The following is a 23,361-nucleotide window of genomic DNA, read 5'->3' on the forward strand; positions in this document are numbered from 1 at the left end:
TAATTCTTCTTTAACCAAGCTATAGATGAGATCACTTGGCTTACTGGTGAATCACTACTAGCACACCAGAACAGATGTGTGGCCTCTCACAATGACAGCACTGGGGCGACTGTGAGTTCTTCACACTGCTCTGAGCAGCTGCTGCTTTGGAGGAGATGGAGCAATAGGTATCCGTTGTTTCTGTACACATGTCAACTTCTTGTTTTTAAAAGAGCCGAGGCAGGGTAAATAAGAGAGAGAGGTGATAATTGTATTTGTATTGAAATTTTTAAGAAAAAAATATACCCAGGAAGCACGCCTTTAAAATCAAAATAATCCAAATCACAGGAAAAGAAAGTAACAAATTTTCAGCTCTACAAGGCTCAGCACCAGATATTCTGATTCTTTCTCATTCTCCTTAGAGTAGGAAGTAAGCACAGAGTCACGTTAAGGATATTTGTTGGTCCCACTTGTGCGTGGAAACGCGGTGCCAACAGCCTAGTCATCAGCTGCCTCTGGGAGACTTCTGTGAATCTCACATTCGGCTACGGTGACAGCCATGGAACTTTCCACATGGGTGGACAAAGTTGAAAAATTCAGTCACGGAGGTGGAGAGGTGGGTGATGGAGCAACAAGAGGCCTCTCCCTCTGTTGACCAGCAAGCACGTGGACATTGTGAGCACTGCACAGAATCCCACGTGTCGTACAGTTTATACCCGAGACCAGCCGCAGACTAACCAAAGCTGGTATCAGATATCCAAGCCATCAGTTCAAATGACAGAAAAATCCACTAAAGCCCTTCTCCGGCCGGCTCGTTGTTCTGCGTCGACACGAGTCCCTGCAGAGTGGTCATCAGAGTAGTAACGGGAGGAGCGAATGTTTACCGGTCACTCTGCGCTCGCTGTCAGGAAGTCCAGGTCGCCCTGGAGTTACCGTTCCAAGGTCCTGATTTTCAGCTGGCTTTGAACAAATCTTACTGACCCCAGTATATGTGTGTCTGCTTATCCGTATGTGTGTGTGCGCGTATGCATCAGGAGCCCTGGTAGTACATATGTCTCCATACACACATGTAAACATACTATGTGCAACCCCAAAATGTCAAGCATTTCCCATTCTTTGCAACAGGATTCAGTAAGCCTTCGTTCTATCATTTGACAGATCTTATCTGTGGCTCTGAGATATAGAAGAAAACTCAAAAACCAAGTGGATTGCCATCTTGGAAAGCATTCTAACTCATAGTGGCCCCATAGGACAGGGCAGCACTGCCCCTGGACGCTTCCAAGACTGTCCATCATCTTTCTCCCACAGAGGAGCGGGTGGTTTTGAACTAGTGACCTTGTGGTTAGCCACTGAACACATCGCTACTAGGACACCAGGGCTTCTGTGAAATATAAACGCAAACCAAACTCACTGCTGACGCATAGGTCGCGACCCCTTGGGGGTTGTTTCTGAGTGTCATTGTTCGCAGGAGTAGAAAGTCTAGTCTTTCTTCTGAGGGGCTGCTGGTGGCTCGCACTGCCGACTGTGTGGGTCACAGCCCAGCGCCTCCGTTCTGTGACATACAGAAAACAAAAATTTAAATCCACTTGTTTGTAAAAAGGTCCTGAGAGAAACACTACCAAGAAGAGAGGAAAATGAAAGTTCTGGCAAGTTTCTTCTTTAGCTGGATTCGGGGGCGCCTTTTATTTATTTTTATCGAGCCCCCTGTCTGTGTGTGTGTGTGCATGTGTGCACACCAGTGATTCTTTAGGAAAAGTATTCGAGCTGAACGATGAGTTCCAGGAGGTGCCTGGGTCCTAGCTGTGACACGTCCCAGCAGCCTGTTCTCCAAAAAGCGTATTAACAGGCAGCGGTTAACCAACAGTGGACAAAAGCACACCCGGCCAGTACTCAGCGTTTTCAGTATTTGTTCCCTCGTCCCTCTAAGTGGAAATCACGTCTCCTTGTGACACGCACTATTTTAACCTAGAAAACAATGTGATTTTGGCCCTTTCCTTCACCCTGTAGTCTTTATGGTACCGGCTTTTTATAAGCTCCCCATCAGTAATGATTGTTGGCGGACAGAAACAGATGGCTGATGTTTTTCTTCTAGTACTTTGGGTGGTTTCATTCTTTGTATGTGAAATTTGTTGTGGTTGGTAAGTGCTGTCATGTCAGTTTCCACGCATCACTACCAGCAAAGGAAACGTTGCCTGGCCCTGCACCGTCTTCACATGTGTAATGTTTGAGCCCAGCCTTGCAGCCACTGGGTCGGACCACCGCACTGAGGGTCTTCTTCATTTTCACTGCCCCGCCTGGCGGCGTAGTGGTTGAGTGTTGGACTGCAATCTGCAAGGGCAGCCATTCAAAGCCGCCCGCTGCCATGCGGGAAAGAAGGCGCTTCCTACTCTCATAAAAAGGTACGGTCTCAGAAACTCATAGGGACAGTTCTTCCCTGTCCTGTAGGGTTACTCAGAAGGGGCATTAACACGATGGCAGTGGGTCTGGGTTGTTGTTGGGTGTGGGTTGCATGTCTGTTTGTTTTGTCCGTTGAATCCTTCTAAACTTAATTCTGTAAGGGTGTGAGGAAGGACCTTTGATGGAGTGCTATTAGCCTTGAGTGACAGGTAAACTTCAAAATCTCCGTGGCGTAAGACATCATTCATTTTGTCCTCATGCAAAGTTCAAGACAGCAGTATTCCTTGCCCCCCACTCCTGCCATGTGACCAGTCAGGGTCTCCACCATCCCTCAGGGCCCTGGAGTTCTTCTGTATCTGGCATGTAGACAGACAGCAGACAAGAAAGAGTTTTCTCTTCGGAAATTTCTGTGGGCCAAGCCTGCAAATGGAACACACTTCCGCCCACAGTCCATCACCAGAAGGCCCAGGAGCATCGAGTTGCAAGGGAAGCCGGGTAATGTAGCCAACTGGGTTTTTCAGGGAGAAGGAGGCACGTGGACCCTTCTGGCGCCCCTCCTGGAGCTGTGTTTCTGGATGCTGGTCAAGTACATCGATCCCTCAACCATCATCACACTGGTCTGCTTTCTCAGGCTTTCCTTTCGTTAGGTTAGCGCTTTCCCCAAGTGCTCTGTCTTCTGCACATTTCTTTTTCTAGATAAATTTTAGATCCATTTATGAATTTTCCTGAAAATGGTAAATAAGCACACACGCAACCAGCCCTGTAACACTCCTGTCAGATCTCACTGAAAATCTGTTTTCCTTGAAAGCATTATGCTGTTACAGAAAATCCATGTTGCTTGGGTTTTCTCACTCCTGGAAAGCTTGCTGTTGAAGATCTTGCTCCCTACCAAGCGATGGCCAACACCGTGATTAGCGGGACCACTTACAAATGGCCCGATGTCTAGTTCACATTTCAGTGTTCCACACTGTTTGTTGCCTCCGTACAATGCAGCTCATTAAGCCTCATTCTCTCAACCCATCACTCGCCCAGCCTCTGAACCCACTAATGCGCCGCTTTCTCGCCTCCAAGTGTGTAATCATTCCTGCATTACACTTGAAAGTTCATCTCCGCCCCAGACCCCCCAGTCAAGGGTGTGAACTTGTTGCTTTCAGCGCGGGGGCTGAATCTGTGCGCTGGACCAGCACACCATCTGCCAGCGAGGCCGGAGTACCCCTCGTGGCTGCCTGGGTGGAAGAACACACCCTGAGAAAGCAGGTGTTATTGGAAGCATAATTTCCCCCCTCCCGATGCTTTCCCACTCCCCAGATCACAACCTGCTAGAAATCGGTGGGGGGGGGGGCAGTTAGAAAGCTCTCCCAAAGAGCTGTTCTTCTGAGACGAAATGGTGGCCCCCTCTGTCCCTGGCTCCCAAGGCTGATTGCCACAAAACCAAAGTCAGAAAAGCCGCCAACCTCCATCCCTTTTTGCCCTGTTCTGACACAGACCGTCCCTCACACAGCCCCCTCCTCCTGTGGCTGGATTCCATTCTTCATTGCAAAGGCCCCACAGAACTCACAGGTGATTCTCTTAATTTGAGGGGTTATTTAGGGTAGCGAACAGGAGACAAGTCAGATGAGAAATGCCTGGGAAACAGTTGGTCAGCAGGATAGTCTCTTATCTGCCATGCCCAGAGGCAGGCCTCTCTTTGGACCCCAACCTCTTGGCCTGGCCTCTGCCCTGCCCAAGCAATATTACAAAGCTCTCTTAGGGATGTTGATAAATGCCCCAAGGGGGGTGCCACTCTGCTAGAAGCCTCCATCTGAAGGTATCCAGCTCTGAGGGTCAGCAAAACCCAGCTCCCCTAATTAAGAATCCAAAGTCACCCCACTCCACAAGCCAGCCTCCTGCTCAAAGGTACTGAGCTTTACTTGCTCTGCAGTAAGTAGAAGGTTTCTGATTCCACTGCTACTTGTAGGGTGACAACGCTGTCTCCTGGATCAAACAGGTTCAATGTGCAGGAATCTCGGGGGCCCTTGCTGGTGAGGTTCCCCTGCTCCCACTTCTGAAATGGCTCACTCAATCAGTACCCAGCAGGAGGCCAATCACAATGAACTCGCTTAACAGCCACTCCCAGCCGACTATAGAGTCCAATCAGGAGCTTGAGAAAAGCAGTCACTGGGAGGTGTAGCAACGGCTATGGCTGGAAGTAGTTAGTGCCGTGGAGTCGGTTCTGCCTCCCGGGAACACTGTGTTCAACAGGATGAAATGCTGCCCGATCCTGTGCCACCCTCCGTGTTGGCGATATTGAACCTGGCGTTGCAGGCCCTGGGCCAGTGCATCTCTGTGAAGGTCTTCCTCGCTTGCAGTGCCCTTCGACTTTACTGCTGTCAGATGGATCTTGGCAGAAAGCAGGAAATACCAGAAAGACGTTGACTTGGTTCTTATGGGCTCTGCCAATAATGGAATCATGTGGATTAAAACAAACTATGGATCGCCTGGAGAAGCAGGGGAATTCCAGAACACTTCGTTGTGCTCCCGTGACACTTGGACAGGGATCAAGAGGCAGTTGTTGGAACAGAAGAAGGGAATCCTGCACAGCTTAAAATCAGGAAATGTGTGCATCGAGGTTGGATCCCCTAACTATACCTCATCAATCTGTATGTGTAGTCCGAAAAGTTGGCTTCTATGAAGAAGAATGTGGCATCAGGATTGAAGGAAAGACCTATTAGCCTTTGATCTGCAGATGACGCAGCCTTGCTTGCTCAAAGGAAGCACTACTTGTTGATGAAGATCAAGGATTGTAGCCTTCGGTATGGACGATAACTCAAGATAAAGCAGACCAAAATCTTCACAAATGGACCAACAGGTAGCATCGTGATAAATGGAGAAAAGCTTGAAGTTGTCAAGGATTTCGTCTTGCTTGGATCCACAGTCAGTGCATAGAAGCAGCAGCCAAGAGATGAGTTGCATTAGGTCAATCTGCTGCACAGACCTCTGCAAAGTATTGAAGAGCAAGGATGTTACTGTAAGGCCTACGGTGTGACTGACACAAGTTATGGCATTTTCAATAGCTCCATGTGCTTGTGAAAGTTGGGCGTTGATTGAAGATTTGCTGCCTTTGAACTGTGGTAGGGGGAGAAGATTGAGAGTGCCGTGGACTGCTGAAAGAACAAAGGTCTTTCTTGGCAGAAGTATGGCCAGAGTGTTCCTTCGAGGCAAGGATGGCAAGACTTCATCTTACATATCTGGGCATGTTGTTGGGAGAGACGAGTCCCTGGAGCAGGACGTCATGCTTGGTAAAGTGGAGGAGCAGAGAAGGAGGGCAGGCCTCAAGGAGATGCAGACCAGAAGATGGCGGCAGCAATGGGCTCACGCATGGGAACTACAGTGAGGGTGGTACAGGGCCGGGCAGTGTTTCCATCCATTGTATAGAAGGTCGCTATGGGTCGGAATCAACTAGATGACACCTAACAACTTTACCAAACATGACATCCTTTACAGAGACTGGTCTCTCCTGATAACATATCCAAGGTAAATGAGACAAAGTCTCGCCATCCTCCTTCCAAGGAGCATCTGGCAGTACTTTCTCCAAGACAGAGTTGTTCTTTGGGCAGTCCAAGACTCTTTGAAGATTCTTTGCCAACCCCATAACTCAGATGCATCTATTCCTTTTCAGCCATCCTTTTTCAATGTCTAACTGTTGCATGCATCTGGCGTCATTAAGATACCATGGCTTGGCTCAGGCACCCCTTAGTCCTCAATATGACTTCCTTGATCTTCTATGGCTTCTTCTCACAGCTATTGAGTCAATGCTGACTCATAGCAACCCCATAGGACAGGGAAGAACTGCTGCTTTGAGTTTTTGAGACTGTTAACTCTTTATTGGAGTTAACAGTAGGTAGCCCCATTTTTCTCCCAAGGAGCGGCTGGTAGTTTCAAACTGCTGACCTTTTAGATCACAGTCCAACTCATAGCCACTATGCCACCAGGGTCCCTGTCTTCTGCGGATAAGAGTCATATTAAATAATTCACCATGTTGCAGACTGACAGATCCATCAACATTTAGAATAGGATCCAATCTTAGCATCCATGTTGTCTAACCCTTTAACGACTTGCCAGGTGCTTGAAGTTCATAGCAGCTAAGGGACACACCACACCTCATTGCCATATTCAGAGCAGGCCTGCAGTGGTGTGTGTGGGAAGAATAGGAGACCTCCCTCGCTGCCATGACGTCAATTCCGACACCTGCTGCTGTTACTAGTTGCCGCCGAGTTGGTTCTGACTCCTAGTAACCTGATGTACAACAGACTGAAGCACTGCCTGGTCTTGCGCCGTCCTCACAATTGTGCTTCTGTTCAAGCGCATTGTGGCAGACACTGTGTTAGCCCATCTTCTTGAGGGCCTTCATCCTTTTTGCTGCCCCTCTACTTTACCCAGCATAATGTCCTTCTCCAGGGCTGCTCTTTCCTGACCACAGGTCCAAAGTACGTGAGACAAAGTCTTGTCATCCTTGCTTCTAAGGAGCATTCCGGCTGCACTTCTCCAGAGACAGATTTATTTATTCTTGGGATGTTAGCTTTCATGACAGCAGCACATTAGGTCAGTTTGCTCCATGGTACTTTTTATGGTTCTTGCCAGCACCCTAATTCAAATGTATCAGTTCTCGCATCTTCTTATTCACTGTCAAACTTTCACATGCATGGACGACAGTTGAAAATACCATGGCTTGGGCCGTGAGCACCTTAGTCCTCAAAGTAGTCACAACCTTGCCTTTCAACACTTTAAGGAGGCCCGTGCGGCAGATTTACCCAATGCAGCTCGTCCTTTGGTCTCTTGACACTTACTCCCATGAACATTGATTGTGGATCCAAGCAAGATGAAATCCTTAATAACGTCAACCTTTTCTCCATCTATCAGCTTACCTACTGGTCCACTTGTGAGGATTTGGGTCTTTATAGTGAATCATAATCGATACATAAGACTGCAATCCTGGATCTTCATCAGAAAATGCTTCAAGTCCTTCGCACTTTGAGCAAGCAAGGTTGTGTCATCTTTATGTCGGGAGGTTGTTAGTAAGCCTGCCTCCAATCCTCATGTCACACTCTTTTCCATATCAGCCAATTTCTCGGATTCTTTGCTCAGCGTACAGACTGAATAAGTATCGTGAGAGGATACAACCCTGATGCACATATTTCCTGATTTTAAGCCGTGCAGTATTCCCTTGTCCTGTCCCAACAACTGCCCCTTGATCCCTGTACAAGTTCCACCTGGGCACAATGAACTGTTTTGGAATTCTCCTGCTTCTCAAGGCTAACTATAGATTGTTCTGATCCACACAGTCAAATGTCTTTGTGTAATCAATAAAACGCAGGTAAAAAACCTTCTGGTATTATCTCTTTCAGCCAAGATTTAACTCACAGTGACCCTCTAATGAAGAGTAGGACTTCCCTGTGGATCTCTGAGAGTAGAAAGCCTCATCTTTCTCCTGCAAAGCAGCTGGTGGTTTAGAACTGCTGGCCTTGCAGTAGCAGCCCACCATGTAACCCACTACCCCAGCTAAACTGCCCATAGGGGACCTATTGACCCAGAAATATAGGAAACAAAGTGTTTATGATTATTCCAAAGAGTCTTACTTTGATTTTTGTTCTCTATCCTTAAAGCTGTGAGATTCTTTATGTGTATGTGTGTACACATTTTTTTAACCTAACAATTCTCTTCCAGAAACCAAAACTGGGAACTAAGATCATGTCACTACTTACCAGCAGATCTGCTAAAACACTTGATAGAGAAGGAACATGAGACTATTTCCTGGCAGTGGGGCTCAGTGCTATATGTTGATTCCATTTATCTGCATGGCCACAAGGAGTCAATGATCAGACATGCTGAAATCACTCTCTCTCCTCCTTTAAAAAATATTTCCAGCTTTAAATATGACTCCTCATTTTTGAAACCTAGCAAATAGGGAAAAATGAGTCATTATTGATGGCTAATCACTTTTGCCAGCTGTGACTGCGTTTCACATCCATTCTTCTTTTTCCTTGGACTGGAGAATCTAGCCCGTCACTCTTTAAGGGAATAAAAAGCCCCCATTGTGCTCATCAATTACATCTCCGAGCACATTAGGACCCACAGTGAAGATGCCACAGACGGAGATTTTTGGAGACCGCCAGTCAGTTCTTCCCCTAGAACACAGCCCCATGGAGGATCGTGCAGAATTTAGGGTAGCATCTACGGAGAAATCAGAATCATTTTGGGGTTTCTTGAAAAATGGAACCATCATTTTCAGAATATTGCTTCTCTTGAGTAACCACTAAATCAAACATGAGTCCGAGCAGGATTGATGAGTGCTTGCTTCTCTTGCACACAGGGTCGCTGGGCGTCAGGACCGACTCGATGGCACCTAACAATAGCAACAACAGCAGCGTTTACTCCGTTCCGATCAGGTGCCAGGCGCTACAGGTTAAATAAGATTTCAAACAGTATACTTGGTATGACAGGCCACTGTCACCTGCTAGGAATACATTGTCTATGGCCGGCCATCACAAAGGCAATTCATTGGGCCAGGTGACCCAGTTTTCACTCAGGACAGACTTCAGGTGGTTGGATCAGGTTCTAGCTCACTCTGCTGTTCTTTGGACCCTGGTCCTCACTGTCTGCGGCTCTGTTCTTGGACTGATCATTGACATTTAAATGTATGTGCCTAAATAATTGGATCAAAGCACCATGGGGTCACACTGGGTAGAGACTGCACCCTTTTGGTGGGAAAGGCACTCGAAATACCAACCTCACCACTGCATCCCCAAACAGCTTCTCCTTTCTCAACCCACAGGCAGAACCCCAGACTCAATTATGGACGAACCAAGTCTTCACCAGCCAGTCGTTGACAGGGAAGAATGCCTTGTGTCAATTGGCTTCAGCCAATCAGTTCTGGGACTGTCTACGGAAGATGGGGTTACAGTGGTTAGCTTAGCGCTATCAGATCCCGTTTGGGGAGGGATCAGTCCCATCCCAGCCCCACATTGTACACAGGAGCGCCATGGGTGCTGGAGAAGTAACCAATAAGATATTCCGTGCCTTTGGTCTAGAAGGCCGAGCCTCGTGCTTGAATGAGGCCTAAGTTTCCTTGGCTTGTGTTATTCTGTGTCCGTGGTTGACTCTGGACACCTTGTCTGTCACAGTTGATCCTGTCCACCAGTGACTCCTGGCCAGGCGTGTGCTTAGCTGTACCTCTGCATCCGAAAGGCTGAACCTCTCATAGGCAAGAATACATTGTCTTCCTCACGGAGGGGAATCCTGGTGGCACAGTGGTTAAGCTCTGAGATACTAACCGAGAGGTTGGCTGTTCAAACCCGCCAGCCTCTCTGTGGGAGAAAGATGTGGCAGCCCGCATCCACAAAGATTACAGCCTTGGAAACTTGGGGGGCAAGTTCTGTTTTGTCCCCATGGGTAGGAATCGACTCAACGGCAATGAGTTTGGTTCTTTGATCATTTCCTAAAGAAGCATTTAAAAGTTTAATAATACTACTATTTCTCATTCATTGACAGACCAAATCTTATTAAGTAAGGCATTGGATTATAAAGAGAAGGGGGCTTCTAGCCCTTTTTCTGCTTAACTCTGACATTCCGATTGCCTGGCCCTTCACTCTTCAGAGCCTTTCCTAAAGGCAGTATTTAATTTGCTCTAAAAATCCCTCTTCCCAGATAAAAGAACATTCTGATCGGTTTCAAGTTGCGAGGTCCCGTCTCCCCAAAGGAGAATCTGACAGGACATATTACCACCGACGGCAAACTCTCATGGCTTCTCAGAAGGAAACTTTCACTGCGTCTCAGCTGGTTTGATTCTAGAGAGCCAGGAGCACCGGGGGCTTGTGTGCAGGTAGTTTGGCTGGGAAGCGACCTCAGTGAGCTGCAGGGAGGGGAGCGGGAGGGCCATGGGAACAGGTCCTTTCAGAAAGGTTACCACTAATGAGCCAAAGGCCTCTCTCACATCAGAACCGCCCCCGCTGCGCTGCCACAGAGGGGATGCTCTCAGAGTAGTCTCCCCAAGGGAGGAGAGCGTTTACCCACTGGCTCCTGGTACCTCATTGACCCAGGGCTGCCCCGGGGGCTGTTACCTCCTTCCTCCGCCACACTTCCGGATGGCACACGTGGTGTCAGAGCAGCCCCAGGCAGAAAGCAAGAGAGAACGGGCTAAGCTCTCCCAAAGGCTGGACGGAGACAGGCAAGAGTGTGGGAGGCAGGGCCCAAAGGTGTCCAGTCTGCATGACAGTCGTGCGGGAGCCTCGAAAAGAAGAAACGGCATCCTCAGCTCTCTCTTACCGTTCCTGGGCATCAGAATGGCTTTTCTTAACACTGTCTCTACAAAGGTAAAATTAATAAACACATTAGCAGCGGATGTCTGTAGAGCCCTGCAGGCCTCTCGCCCACAAAGAGGCAGGCGCACCAGCGCTTGCCAGGGAAGCTGTCATCGCGGCATCTCCCATTGGAGGGTCCTCTCATCCCCAGCAGGGAGCTCCTTGCTTGGAGGGCAATTTTCACTCTTCGCTGTTCAGTCAGGATGACAGCTCTGTCCCTAATGTAGTGGCAGCTTCGACTTTAGTCTAAATGAATCTAGGAACAATCAAAGGGATTCTTTGATCCCACCCCAAAAATTCCCCACGATGCAAACTTTTGCTCATGTAAATCTCGGCCTCCTCTGCATTCAACTTCTCATTCATGGATCAGGTGAATCAAATGCGACGTCCAATTTCGAAACCCCGCGTGTCTGCCTCAGTGACTCACAGTTGTCACCGTCTGTCAGTGTGCTGGCTGGGAACACACATCTGTCTGTCACTGAGCTCTCACCACCACCCCACCCCACCCTTTTAATGTTTGCAAAGTGCAACTCCTGCCCTCTGAAATGTGGTTTCAGAGACCTGGCCGTGGATACGCTCAAAAGAATGATTTTACAACAAACACTGTTTTCTAAGAAAGAAGTGCTTTCCAGGCATCCCAAGAGAGGGTTATGACATAAATATCCTCTTGTGATGAAGCCCGTGCAGACGTGTTTTTGGTGGGTTTTTTTTAATCATTTTATTGGGGGCTCGTACAACTCTTATCACAATCCATACACACATCCATTGTGTCAGCACATCTGTACATTTGTTACCATCATCCTCCTCAAAACATTTGCTTTCTAGTTGAGCCCTTGTTATCAGCTCCTCATTTTCCCCATTCCCCCCAACCTTAGGAACCCCTGATCATTTATAAATTATTATTATTTTGTCATGTCTTACACTGTCAGATGTCTCCCTTTACCCACTCTTCTGTGTCTGTTCCTCAGGGGGGTGGTTATATGTAGATCCTTGTAATGAAAAGATAAAAAGCAAAGCTCCTTAGGTTTTCCTTGAGAATGTACCACAACACGCCCGGCTTCATAAAAGATTCACTAAGTGAAGCCCTGGCTCCTGCAGGGTCAAGAGCATTGCACCTTTGGGTCTCTGGGGCACGTGGAGTCTGGGCCGAAGTCTATCTTACAAAGAAAGGCAAGAGCAGGATTTTTCTTCACAAATCAAGATCCAAAGGAGACCAACCCTAAAGCTCTTGACATGCTAATGAAGGCAAAGGGACCTGGGAGCAGTTTTATCTTAACAGGTAAGAAAGGCAGCTGATGTACCAGATCTCTTGCTGGCTGAAATTCTCAGTGTATCCCAGTGACAGTCTGGGTCTCCTTGCATGTTGACATCCAGTAACTATTGGCTGGGTCCCTGGGGCTGCACCCTTCCCAAGACTTTGACACACTGCTGGAAGGCCCTCAAACTACAAAGCCAGTGGCTCAAACCCACCAAGTGCTTCTTGGGGGGAAATTGCTGGGGCTGTCTGTTCCTATAAAGGTTGACCTTGGGGTGAGTAGTCCCATGCTTTTCCAACAGTGCCGCCAGGCTCCAATCTTAGGTGTGTCTTCCTTCTCTTACTGGTCCGGGGTAATGCAAACCAAACCGTTGACACACTCAGCTGCTACCCAGAAGGGGGAGGTCCAGCTCACCAGAGATGAAAGAGCCTACTGATGTAACTGGAGAAAACCCAGCCATTGAAAACCCGTGGAATACACACATGGGGGAGCCATGGGTCAGTTGGCGCTACCATGGCAACTTGGTCAGTAGTCTACTTGTCTTGTTTTAAAGACCCATGATAGTGCTCCCAACTCCTACCTCCCAGCACCTCCCAGGAGGCTCTCGGCCAGGTGAGGCCCAGATTCACTGATTCCACACGCTTACTGTGCGACAGACATTCATTCATCACCTGAGGAGGGACGCTGGTGGCACAGTGGTGAAGCGCTCGGCTATGAACCAAAAGGCCAGCCATGTAACCCACCGGACACATCGGGGAGAAGCTGCTTCCCTGAAGTTGGCCGCCCCTGAAGCCCGGGGAGCAATTCCGCCCGGTCTTGGTCTTCCGGGGCCACTGGGAGCCAGAGCACTTCAACCCGCGGGAGTGTGGTTTGTGGTTTTGGAATGTGCTTTGAGGAGACCGAAGCCACACACACTCATTGGGGAACCAGAATAAACTCTTGTAGGGTTGAAGTCTGTAAACAGAAACAATGACTTAATTTTTTTCTTTTTCTAAAAAAGCTTTTTATTACACATCAGGTGAAGGTTTACAGAGCAGATCATCACTTTGACATCCATGCACATTTTGTTCCAATTCACCCATCCCAATCCCCTCCTGTCCGCCCTGTGCTTCCTGCGTCCTGCCTCCTCCTGCCCTAACCCTCTGAGCTTAGAGCTTTGTCCTTGGGCAAATGCTCTTATCCTGATCTCACATGGCTGAGTTTTTGAACACAGGGTGAGGTCAGTTCCCGGGCTGAAGGCCATTGGCTTGGGGACTCCAGCAATCTCTCTCTCTGACCAGGCAGCCCGGTCTCGTCTATGATGTTGAGTTCTACTGTACATTTCTCTCCCACTCGATAACTTTTTTTTAAACCTAATGGCTTGTTTTCTTCACCTCGTCCCTCAGCGCTCCACTGACATTACCCACAGGCCCCACTGTTCCTTGATGACTCAGTGACTTCAGTGGTGGTGTAGCGGTGGTGGTAGTAGGTGACAATGGGGTGGTCCTGGCTCGTGGCGACCATGCGTACAACAGATCAGCGCCGTCCTCACAAGGCTTATGCGTGAGCCCATGTTGCAGCCAGCGTGTCCGTCCAGCTCTCCCTCGCCCCCTGGCCTTCCACTCTACCGCACATGAGGTGGACATTAGGAAGTCTTCCTCCCTCCGACTGATTGTTCCCGCCATGAAAGAGAATGAAGCCTGGCTTTCAAGTCACACCACGGAAGACTGAATGCCTCCTTTCTTCTCCCTGAGACAGCCCGGTATGATCCAAGAAGAAGAAAAGCTGGGAGATGTGCTGAACGCCATCTCAATCTGCATACAGACCGGATGCCACTCAGAGCAACATGCATGGAACATGCCTGCCTGACACTGCCGGCCTTCACGGATCCCGTCTGATGACAGCAAGGAAAATAAGTGAAAGCTATCAAAAGATACAGCGTCTAGGGTCTTAAAAGCTTGAAGGTGAACAAGCGGCCATCTAGCTGAGAAGCAACAAAGCCCACATGGGAGAAGCACATCAGCCTGTGTGACCATGAGGTGTCAAAGGGATCAGGTATCTGTAGGCACCTGGACATCCCTTATAGAAAGGTCTCAGGGAAGAAACGAGCCAGTCAGGGTGCAGGGTAGCAATGATGAAACATACAACTTTCCTCTAGTTCCTAAATGCTTCACACACACACACACACACACCCCACTATCCTGATCCCAATTCTACTTTACAAATCTGGCTAGACCAGAGGATGTACACTGGTACAGATAAGAACTGGAAACACAGGGAATCCAGGATGGATGATCCCTTCAGGACCAGTGGTGAGAGTGGTGATACTGGGAGGGCGGAGGAAAGGAGGGGTCAAAAGGGGGAACTGATTACAGGGATCTTCATATAACCTCCTCCCTTGGGGACGGACAACAGAAAGTGGGTGAAGGGAGACGTCGGACAATGCAAGATATGACAAAATAATAATTTATAAATTATAGGGGTTCATGAGGGAGGGGGAAAGTGAGGAGCTGATGCCAAGGGCTTAAGTGGAGAGCAAATGTTTTGAGAATGATGATGGCAACAAATGTACAAATGTGCTTGACACAATGGATGTATGTATGGTGATAAAAGTATATTTCACAGTATATAAAAATAAGTGACGGCAGTTACATATGGCAATTTCCTGAGAAAATCTGTCACAGGGTCCCCTTTCCACAAGCATTCAGCATCACAGTCAGTGAGTAAACACACACACACACACATGAATAGTATCAGAAGCGGCTTATTCTTAACATAACTATTTCGGGTTCTCCATTTAGCACCCCCCCTCCCCCTGAAACATATAGATGCAACAAAACCAGTTCAGAAAAACTCACTGCATGGAGTCAATTCCAACTCCTCCCCATCAACCTGTGGGTCAAGACCCCTTTGGGGGTCAAATGATCCTTTCACAGGGGTCATCCGATTCTTAATAATAGCAAAATGACAGTTTTGAAGTAACCACGAAAATCATTTGATGGTTGGGGGTCAACCACCACATGAGGAACTGTATGAAAGGGTCACGGCATGAGGAAGGTCGAGAACCACTGCTCTAGAGTCTAGGACTATAGGCCAGGATAGAACTGCCATGTGGGTATCGGAGACTGAATCTCTACAAGACTAGAAAGCTTCATCTTTCTCCCATGAAGCAACTGGTAGCTTCAAACTCCTGACCTTGTGGCTAGAGGCCAACTTGCTGCCCACTACGCCCCCAGGGCGTTCAGAGTGCAAAGGCTGGGGGTGGGGAGCGGGCTCGTTGGGCTGTGTTATGAATCTACAATGATCTAATTTTAGAGCCAAGGTGATTTGTAGTCAGTCCTCAGTAGCATGCGATGCTGATTACGTCGAATCCCTTAGCAGAGCTCGGACGTTATACCCTTTGGTACAGCGTGGATAGTGTGGCACTGTCGTGTCTGTTCCGCCCACCATCGTGTCCTGTCCAGGACAAAAGCAACGGCCTCTGCCGTTGGCTGTGGTTCCCCCGGACTCAGGCCACACGGCTGTGCCCTGGGGCAGCAGCGAGAGTAGAGATTTTTCTCCACTTCAGAAGGATGAAAAATGGTCACCGCTCTCTTCTACAGAGCCGTTAGACACTACAGAGACTTTGGCATGAAATATTCAGGAGGTTGGTTTTAGAATTCCCTATTTTAACAGCCCGCTTCACGGCAGTTACGGTGATGGGTGGCTCTGCTAGGCAGGCAAGTCTTTGCTTCTGAAAAGCCCTGTGTGGCTGCTGCCACTTGTTCCAACAGAGGTTCCATCGGCACTGGCCACAGGAGCTACCGCTAGGGCCCTGATCCACTGTGCTCCTCACTGCCCTCGAGTTGATCTGACTCACAGTGCCCCTGCAGGACAGGGCAGAGCTGTCCCAGTAGTTTCTGAGACCGTCACACATTATAGGAGTAGGAAGCTTCAGTGGATGTTCTTGAACCACTGACCTTGTGGTTCGCAGCCCAGCACATAACCACTACACCATACAATGACCATGGCGCATCGGTTTCGAAAATGCTTTTGAAAGCAGTGCTTTCCCTGGAACTATGAAGGAACTCCAAAAAGTCTGTGGAAAGGGGATGAAGAGACACTGGCATTTCCCTCTGCACGTTTGGGAGCCTCCTCATAGCTGGGAGGGAGGCATGGCCAGTGCCTGTGGCCTAGTGGTAACTCGTGGGGCTGCTGACTTCAAGGTCGGTTCTTCGAAACCACCAGCTGCTCCATGGGAGAAAGACGAGGCTTTCTACTCCCATAAAGAGTTCCAGTCTTGGGAACTCAAATGGGGCAGTTCCACCCTGCCCTGTAGGGTCTCTGAGTCGGCGTCAACTCGATGGCAGGGAGTGTGAGTATCGGAGGTGGGCTGTCTCAGCCACGTGCTGTGGGTACCATCACTGGACTCCTGGTTCAGCCAGCAGTTCTAGGACTCAGCCCAGCATGGGCCACTCTGCCCCAAGCTCACCTGAGCGCCATCCTGCGTGACTCCAAAGAGTGTCACAGGTGCCTCTGGGGGCTGATGAGAGCATCCGAGACCCTGCAGGAAGCCAGTGCAAACTCCTGGGCCTGGAGCACGCCCTGCGGGATGATGGCGTCATTACGTCTCTGTGGCCTTGCTCCGTGTCTCCAGGGAGCCATCTGGAATGGCGCAGAGAGCTGCTGTGGGGACAGTGTTGGAATTTCAGGATCCTGGTTGGAGTTCTGGCTCTGCTCCTTCCAGGCAGGGTGGTCAAGACTCAGTGCCTTCCTCAGTAAAACAGGTGCAGTCCGCACAGGTGTAGAGTCCCTGTGGACAGGAATATTGCATGAAGGGGCTTGAAAAAGTTGGCGGGAAAAGGGAAAGAAAGATGACACAGACTTCCGGAAGGCCCCTTGTAGCGTAAGGGAGTGGCTAATGGCCTACAGCAATCCCGACACGGGCAGCCTTAACACGCGCCATGGACGATGCGGAAGCTCCCAGGTGGGTGCTTGGCAATGAGCCAAAAGGCAGGAGGGGCAGGTCCACCGTGTGGTGCCTCAGAAGAAAGGCCTGGTGATCTCCTTCCCTGAAGGTAGCCACTGCAAGTCCTCGGCGCACACTTCTGCTCGGACACACTTGTGCCGCCACGAGTCAGAGGGGACTTGACAGCAAGCAGCCCGGCCCTCTGCAGGATGTTGCACTTGGCCGCAAAACGTGTTTCTGATCACAGAGCTGCGCATCCAATGTGCTCGACTGCGGAATGGATACAGGCCCATGGACCCAGCCCGGGAAAGTACCGATGGGAAGGCATGAGACAGTCGTTCCATCCTTTCTCACACAACTCGTGCGTTTGGCCTCGTTGCTTTAATGATAATGGGTCTCTTCTGACTTGTTACAGTGCTCTGTCTTCTCCCTACCTCTGGTGTGCTAAGGGCAAGAGGGGGAGGCAGGGGTTGGCTGCCCTGCACCTTCCAATAGCTCATGCTCTCTCTCACAGGCATGTGCCCAAACAAGCCAGAATTTCCCCCATGTGCTCCCCAGGGGCAGGGGCCGGCAAAAATAATGTTGTTGTTGTGTTTTTTCCTTTTCCAGGGAAGTCGATCGGGACTCCGACGGCCACGTCAGCTTCAAAGACTTTGAATACGCCATGAACTACAGGCAAAGCGAAGCTGAAGTCGCGTGACTTACTCATGGCAACTTCTGGGGAAGGTCAAGGCCTGGCCATGAACCTGAACGCCCAATACACTCCTCTCTGCTAATGGTCTGATACCAGAATTAAATGCTCACTCACTCGTGGTTTGGAGAAGCTGATTAGATACTGACTTTATTCATTACCAGCTAAGGGTGGCCAGTCCCTGAGCCAGTGGGCTGCGGCTGGTAGTGCCTCTCAGACAGGCGCTCTGCCGTCCCCCTGACAGGAGCACGCAGGCACTGGGGACGACCAAGGCGCAGCCCTGCTGCTGAATCCTTAGGGGCGCACACGTTACGTGGAAGGCTTGGTAGTTCGACTCCTCCCAGGTATACTTCCGAAGAAAGGCCTGGGGGTGTTTGCCAGAATCGAGCCTTGAGGGGCTCCCAGTTCTACTCTGGTGAGACACGGGGTCAGCATGAGTCCGAATCAATTCGTTGCCAACTGGGTTTTAAACGGCTTTAAGAGAATGTGCCCAGAGTGGAAAATGCCATTGAAAGTGGCCCCAGAGCCCTGGCTGTGTGTGACAAACAAGGCAGACATGGCCAGCACAGTGGGCTCACACACACACACAAACACACACCAACCCCCTCCACCCCCCGGCTTGACAGAAATGAACAGAATGCAGTGAAGGTATTGGCAGCCAAATGCATGGCCTTAAAAACCCTGGGGAACGGCCTGGTCCTGGGGTCCCAGCATGCCCTCTGTCCTGCTGCTGCTGCTGCTGCTGCTAGGTGCCCAGGAGTGGGTTCAACTTACAGCGACCCCACGTACAGCCGAAGCAAACACCTCCCAGTCCCGTGTCCTCCTCACAGTTGCCCTTGTGTGTGAGTCCCGGTTGTTGCCCCCACTGTACAACCTGCAAGCCAGGGCCAGTTTGAATTCTGGTTTGCAGGAGCCGCCGGGGTGGTGGGGCTTGGAGAGGTGGATCCATGGGCCCAACCACTAAGGCCTGAACCCAGTGTCTTGTGGGGCACGTGCTGAGAAGCACTGCTCCCATGGCATCTTGGCTATCCCAGTGTGACCCCATGGCGGCACTTCCCGCTGGGCTCACCTCCACCAGCCTGCCCTGGCCTGAGTGTGCCATCTGCCCCGAGCCCCTTCCACAACACCCGAGCCCCTACCACTGGGGCAAGCTCTTCCGGAGACTGCCTCCTGTACCCACTGGGGGACCTGCCTTCTAACCAAGGCTGGGTGGGAGAGAGAACTCCTCCCGTCCACTCTACCCTCGCTGCTTCCAAGGTGCCAGAGCTGCCAGAGCTGCCGCTTTCCTGTGCTCAGGTGCTCCATGCGCGGTCCCTTCGCCCATACCCCCAATCGGGCAGCCCTAGGCGTCAAGGATGTCTTTTACATCATTCCGACACGCTGGCATGAACGCTAATGTTCTGTGTGTGTGCCTTATTCCTGACCTCCGAAAACATGCGCAAAACAGTATTTCATGTCATTCAAGAGCCTCAAGTAGAAGCCGTATAATGACACAAATTGCTACAGTGCAAACGGTGCTCAGATGCCCTTCCCATGCAAATGACCAGCACATACAACTTAACCGAAATCAAGTCTTCAACTGTCACAGCCCAGAGGAGCTCAGCGCAATGTGACATGGTCTCCCGATGGGTTCCTGGAACTGGAAAAGAGATCGGGGAAATGAGTTCAGTGGCGACGTTAGTTAATAACCACAGGAGCAAGACCAGGCTGTTGGCTCTTGTCAAAATGTACAGGCTCAGGAACCCAAAGGGGCAGTCTTACTGCCCTACAGGGTTGGAATCTACTAGATGGCAGTGAGTCAGGGTGGTGGTGGTGGTGTTAATGATAAAATATCAGTACTACTTCATGAGTTCTGACCCATGTACCTTACTCCTGCAAAAACAGTAGTCAAAGGAGAAGCCGAGGATGGAATAGCTGAGAATGTGCTGAACGGTTTTTTGTTCATTTTTCTGTGAGTGGACATTATTCTACAAGTGCAAATGTATCTAGAAATCATCTTGTTCGCAATGCACCAGTGGAACAGCCCCAGCATGAAGACAGCTGCGAGCATCACTAAGAAGTACAAGCACCGCCCGGTGGCCAGAAAGAAAGGAGACCAGCGGTGTCACACGCAGCGCCAACCCTTCCAGCCGATGCCAAACCCGTTGGGACTTCAGTCGAGTGGCTGTTTTTTTCTTCTTTCGCAGATATTTTCATCATAAATTTAATAACGGAGTCACTGATCCTGATCTCAGTACACAAATGATACAGATGTTAGAGTATTAAGATGAAGATTAAATACACCGAGAGTGTCAGCACGCCGCCAGCCACTGCCAGAACACCCCAAACTCACATTGCCGTCCCTGTTTGGACCTCCTTTCTTGGTGGAGACAGGGCAAGAGGGAGGGCGGAAGGTCACTGATGGGGAAGGCAGAAGGCCCAGTTAGGCAATTCCCCTGAGCCCATTGTAGCCAAGGCTCGTTTGGATGTCTAAGCTAGTTTAGACTGCGAGAGAACTTACTGGAAGACACTGGGTACCTCAATAGCTCGTGGTGCCTAATGTAGGGAGGGCAGTAGGCCACCCAGTACAAGTAGAACCAGAGTTTCCAGATTCTGCCTCTGCCCACACCCGGATGGCCAGAGTCGTGGACGGCCTGGCCCCATCCTAGAGAAGAGCTGGTCTGTGATCCCCCGCAGTGCCAAGTTCAAAGGTCTCACAGAAAGACTCTGGTTAGGCCCCTGGGCCAATCGCCCCTGCTCTGTCCAGAGAGCATAGATCTGGCCCCTGGAGATTCACCCAGGTATACTGGGAACTAGACACAGAGAGGGACGTTGACAAGAGCTAAGAAACCATTTTAATTTTCTTTCTTAGAAAACGGTGTGGCTGGTGCCTAGTCTAAGAGGAAAGAACATTCCTGGCGGTCACTGTTTAGGAGCAACCCAGGCTCTCAGAGCAAGGACCCGATAGAGGGGACATTGGAAGCTACGCATGTCCCCATCCCTTCCTCATGTCCCTTAGGCCCAATTCAACTCCTCACACACGATTGCCCACCCTGATACACACGATGGCCATGCAGTGTGATCTTGTTTCTTTTGTGCCTGACCTCAGCCGAAGGCTCAAGCATGGTGAGTGTCTGCCAGTTGGCCAGCTTGATTTCTTCCATCAAAGACGTCAGGGGTGGGAGAGGCTGGGAGAGAGCAGTGCTTTGAGAGGCTGGGGGAGTGTATGCGCCTCAGTGGTTAATGGCAGGCAGGTTTGCCACCGCACGGCCTGAAAACAGAGGCAGTTGGTGAGCAACATGAGAAGAAAACACCCAGGGAGGGGAGCAAGAAAGAAGCCGGAGAAGCCCTGACGGCTCTTGGTTTCTGGTCCATCTTGTGCACAGGGTTGCCAGCCCTTTGGGTCCTGTGAGGTAACCCTGTATCCATCCAATAAATCTGTCGGCATGAGCCAGCTGGAGCTTGTTTTCTGTTATTGGAAACCAAGACATCCCTAACTGTTAACCAGAGGAGAGCTAAGGACAGAGTTCGCGGTCACGGCAACATTTACTGGGGCCCTGGAGGGAAGCGTCTTCAAAGGAGACTCAGAAAAGTGTTCCTCAGCCGAAGGAGAGCACTGGAAGACCGAAGAGGGCGATGCTGCCATCTTCCTTTCTGATACCCTGGCCTCTGAGAGACCCTCTGGCGATTCCCCAGCTCCAGACTCCACCCCCGTGGCACTCACTCCCAAGGAGCACACTGCCTCAACTCTCTCTCACCGAGCAGGTGGTTTGAACCCCAGACCTTATGGTTAGTATCCCAGAGCTTAACCCACTGTCCCACGAGGAGTCCTCATCAAGAGGTGACCAGGACCCATCTCCGGCCAAACCCAGCGGCTTCTCTCGGACTTCTGCACACTCGTGCCTGATGGGGTTGCACTTCTAGCCTTTGAAATCCGCCTTACCCTCGCCCCTGTTGTTGTTTCCTGGGGTTGCCACCACAAAGCACCACTTGGTGGGTGGCCTAGATGTGTTGTCTCAGTTCTGGGGGTTGGACATCCAAACAGTGTGTCCCTGGTGTCCACTTCTGAAGGCCTTGGGAGAGCCGCTGTCCCATGCCTCTCGGGTTCCAGTGGCTCTTGGCACCCAGTGGGATCCCTTTTCTGCTCTTCGCTGTATCGCCCAAAGGTGTCTTCTCCTGTGTGTCTTCCTACATCTGCTCTTCCCATTTAATCCACTTTAAAGGGATTAGGACCAGGACCCACGCTTCTCCGTAGGACAAACCGAAAGTATCAGCCAAAGAGAGACTCTCTCCCCACAGGCACCTTTGAAGGTATGGGGGTGAGGCCTTCAGCAAATCCTTTGGAGAGCTGTGACTTCACTGGTTTGTTTGTTTGTTTTGATGCTATGGCTCTTCTGTGCCCTCTCCCCTCCATTGTCTTTCCCCGTTTCCCTTCCTGCAGCATCCCATAAAGCTTACTGTTCTCCAAGGCCCTATAATTAGCCCATCTTCTTGGTCAAGACATCCCCCAGGATGAGCTCATCCACTCCCAACATTTCCACTGCCACCTTGATGGATATAAAGGCGCACAGCATCTCAATCGTGAGTAGACCTCTGCTCAGTTCCGGCCCTCTGTTTTCATTCGCCTCGGGGACGACATCCCACCCCCTCCCTGCAATTCTCCTGTGTTGAAGGCAGGTTCCTTGTTTTCTTAGGTTTTTGAGACGATGTTTCCAACCTCTGTTTTCGATTTCTCTTCATGGCACACACCCTGAGCTGTCCTCAAAGTTCTCAGCTCTCCCCATCTCCCTCCCCGCAGACAGTAACCTGTCACTGAATCCCTTTCAGATGCCGGTGTCTGTAAACACGTTCATAAAATTAATTCCCCTCCATCTTTCCTTCCTGCCCAGATTCACGTCTCCCTTTCCATCCTTCCATCTAGTCTTGTGTCCTGTTTATTCCTATGGCGACGAGGAAAGGATGTTCAGATAAGTAAAATGCAGATTCTGCGGTCAAGATATTTAGTCTCGGGCGTCAGACAACAGCGTTCGTTGCCCACCTTTTCTATCAGATACTGTTTCCATGCTGACAGTCTCAAGTTACATGTCCAGCTTCATCGCTCGTCACACCACTGTGAACTTGCACACAAAGGCACACGCGAACACAGAGCCTTAGCCTAAGAATACCAAGAATGTCCACTAGATCATTGGCCAGGACAGAGACGTAATCAAGCATGTTTGAATTGCCACCTGGCAAGATAATGAAATACATCATGAAACTTTTTTCCCCAAAAAACAGGCTACCTTTATCCTAATAAGTATTTCCCCCTTCTAAAGCCAACAATGTAAAGAAAACCAAAATCCTTACAACTGGATCAACTCTGTGTTGAGCCAGGATCCATCTGACATCACTAGCGATGCAGAAAAGATTGACATCAAGGATGTCATCTTGATTGGATCCAGTATCAGTTCTCTTGGAAGCAGCCGTCAAACGCTCCAAGCAAGCACGGCACTGGGTAAACCTGCTGCGCACGACCTCTCTACAGTGCGGAAGAGCAAGGGCGTTATTCGAGAACAAAGGGGTGCTTGAGCCACGTCCTGGGACTTTCAGTCTCTTCACCTGCATGTGGAAGTTGGCTGTTGGATAAGGAAGAATAGGTGCGTTTGAGTTACGGTGCTGCTCCAGGGACTGGTCTCTCCTGAAAATGTGTCCCCAGCCTGTAAAGCAGAGCCTCGCCACCCTGGCCTCTAGGGGGCACTCTGGCCTTCCTCCTTCCAACACGATCCGTTTGTCCTTTCTTGGTCCATGGCGTTTTCA

The 23,361-nt window shown here is 50.1% G+C and overlaps 1 protein-coding gene across 1 annotated transcript in view; it reads left to right on the top strand.

Annotated features, from left to right (window-relative positions):
• EFCAB11 (EF-hand calcium binding domain 11) overlaps positions 1–17,666 on the top strand; it is a 186,710-nt gene extending 169,044 nt beyond the window's left edge. Inside the window, exon 6 of the mRNA XM_075531576.1 lies at positions 17,505–17,666. Coding sequence (XP_075387691.1) covers positions 17,505–17,595 — 91 coding nt within the window. The 3' untranslated portion in view covers positions 17,596–17,666. The remainder of the gene's footprint in view (positions 1–17,504) is intronic.
• Positions 17,667–23,361: the final 5,695 nt, after the last annotated feature.

The sequence above is a fragment of the Tenrec ecaudatus genome, chromosome 14, assembly GCF_050624435.1.
Source record: "Tenrec ecaudatus isolate mTenEca1 chromosome 14, mTenEca1.hap1, whole genome shotgun sequence".
Taxonomy (NCBI): Eukaryota; Metazoa; Chordata; class Mammalia; order Afrosoricida; family Tenrecidae; genus Tenrec; species Tenrec ecaudatus.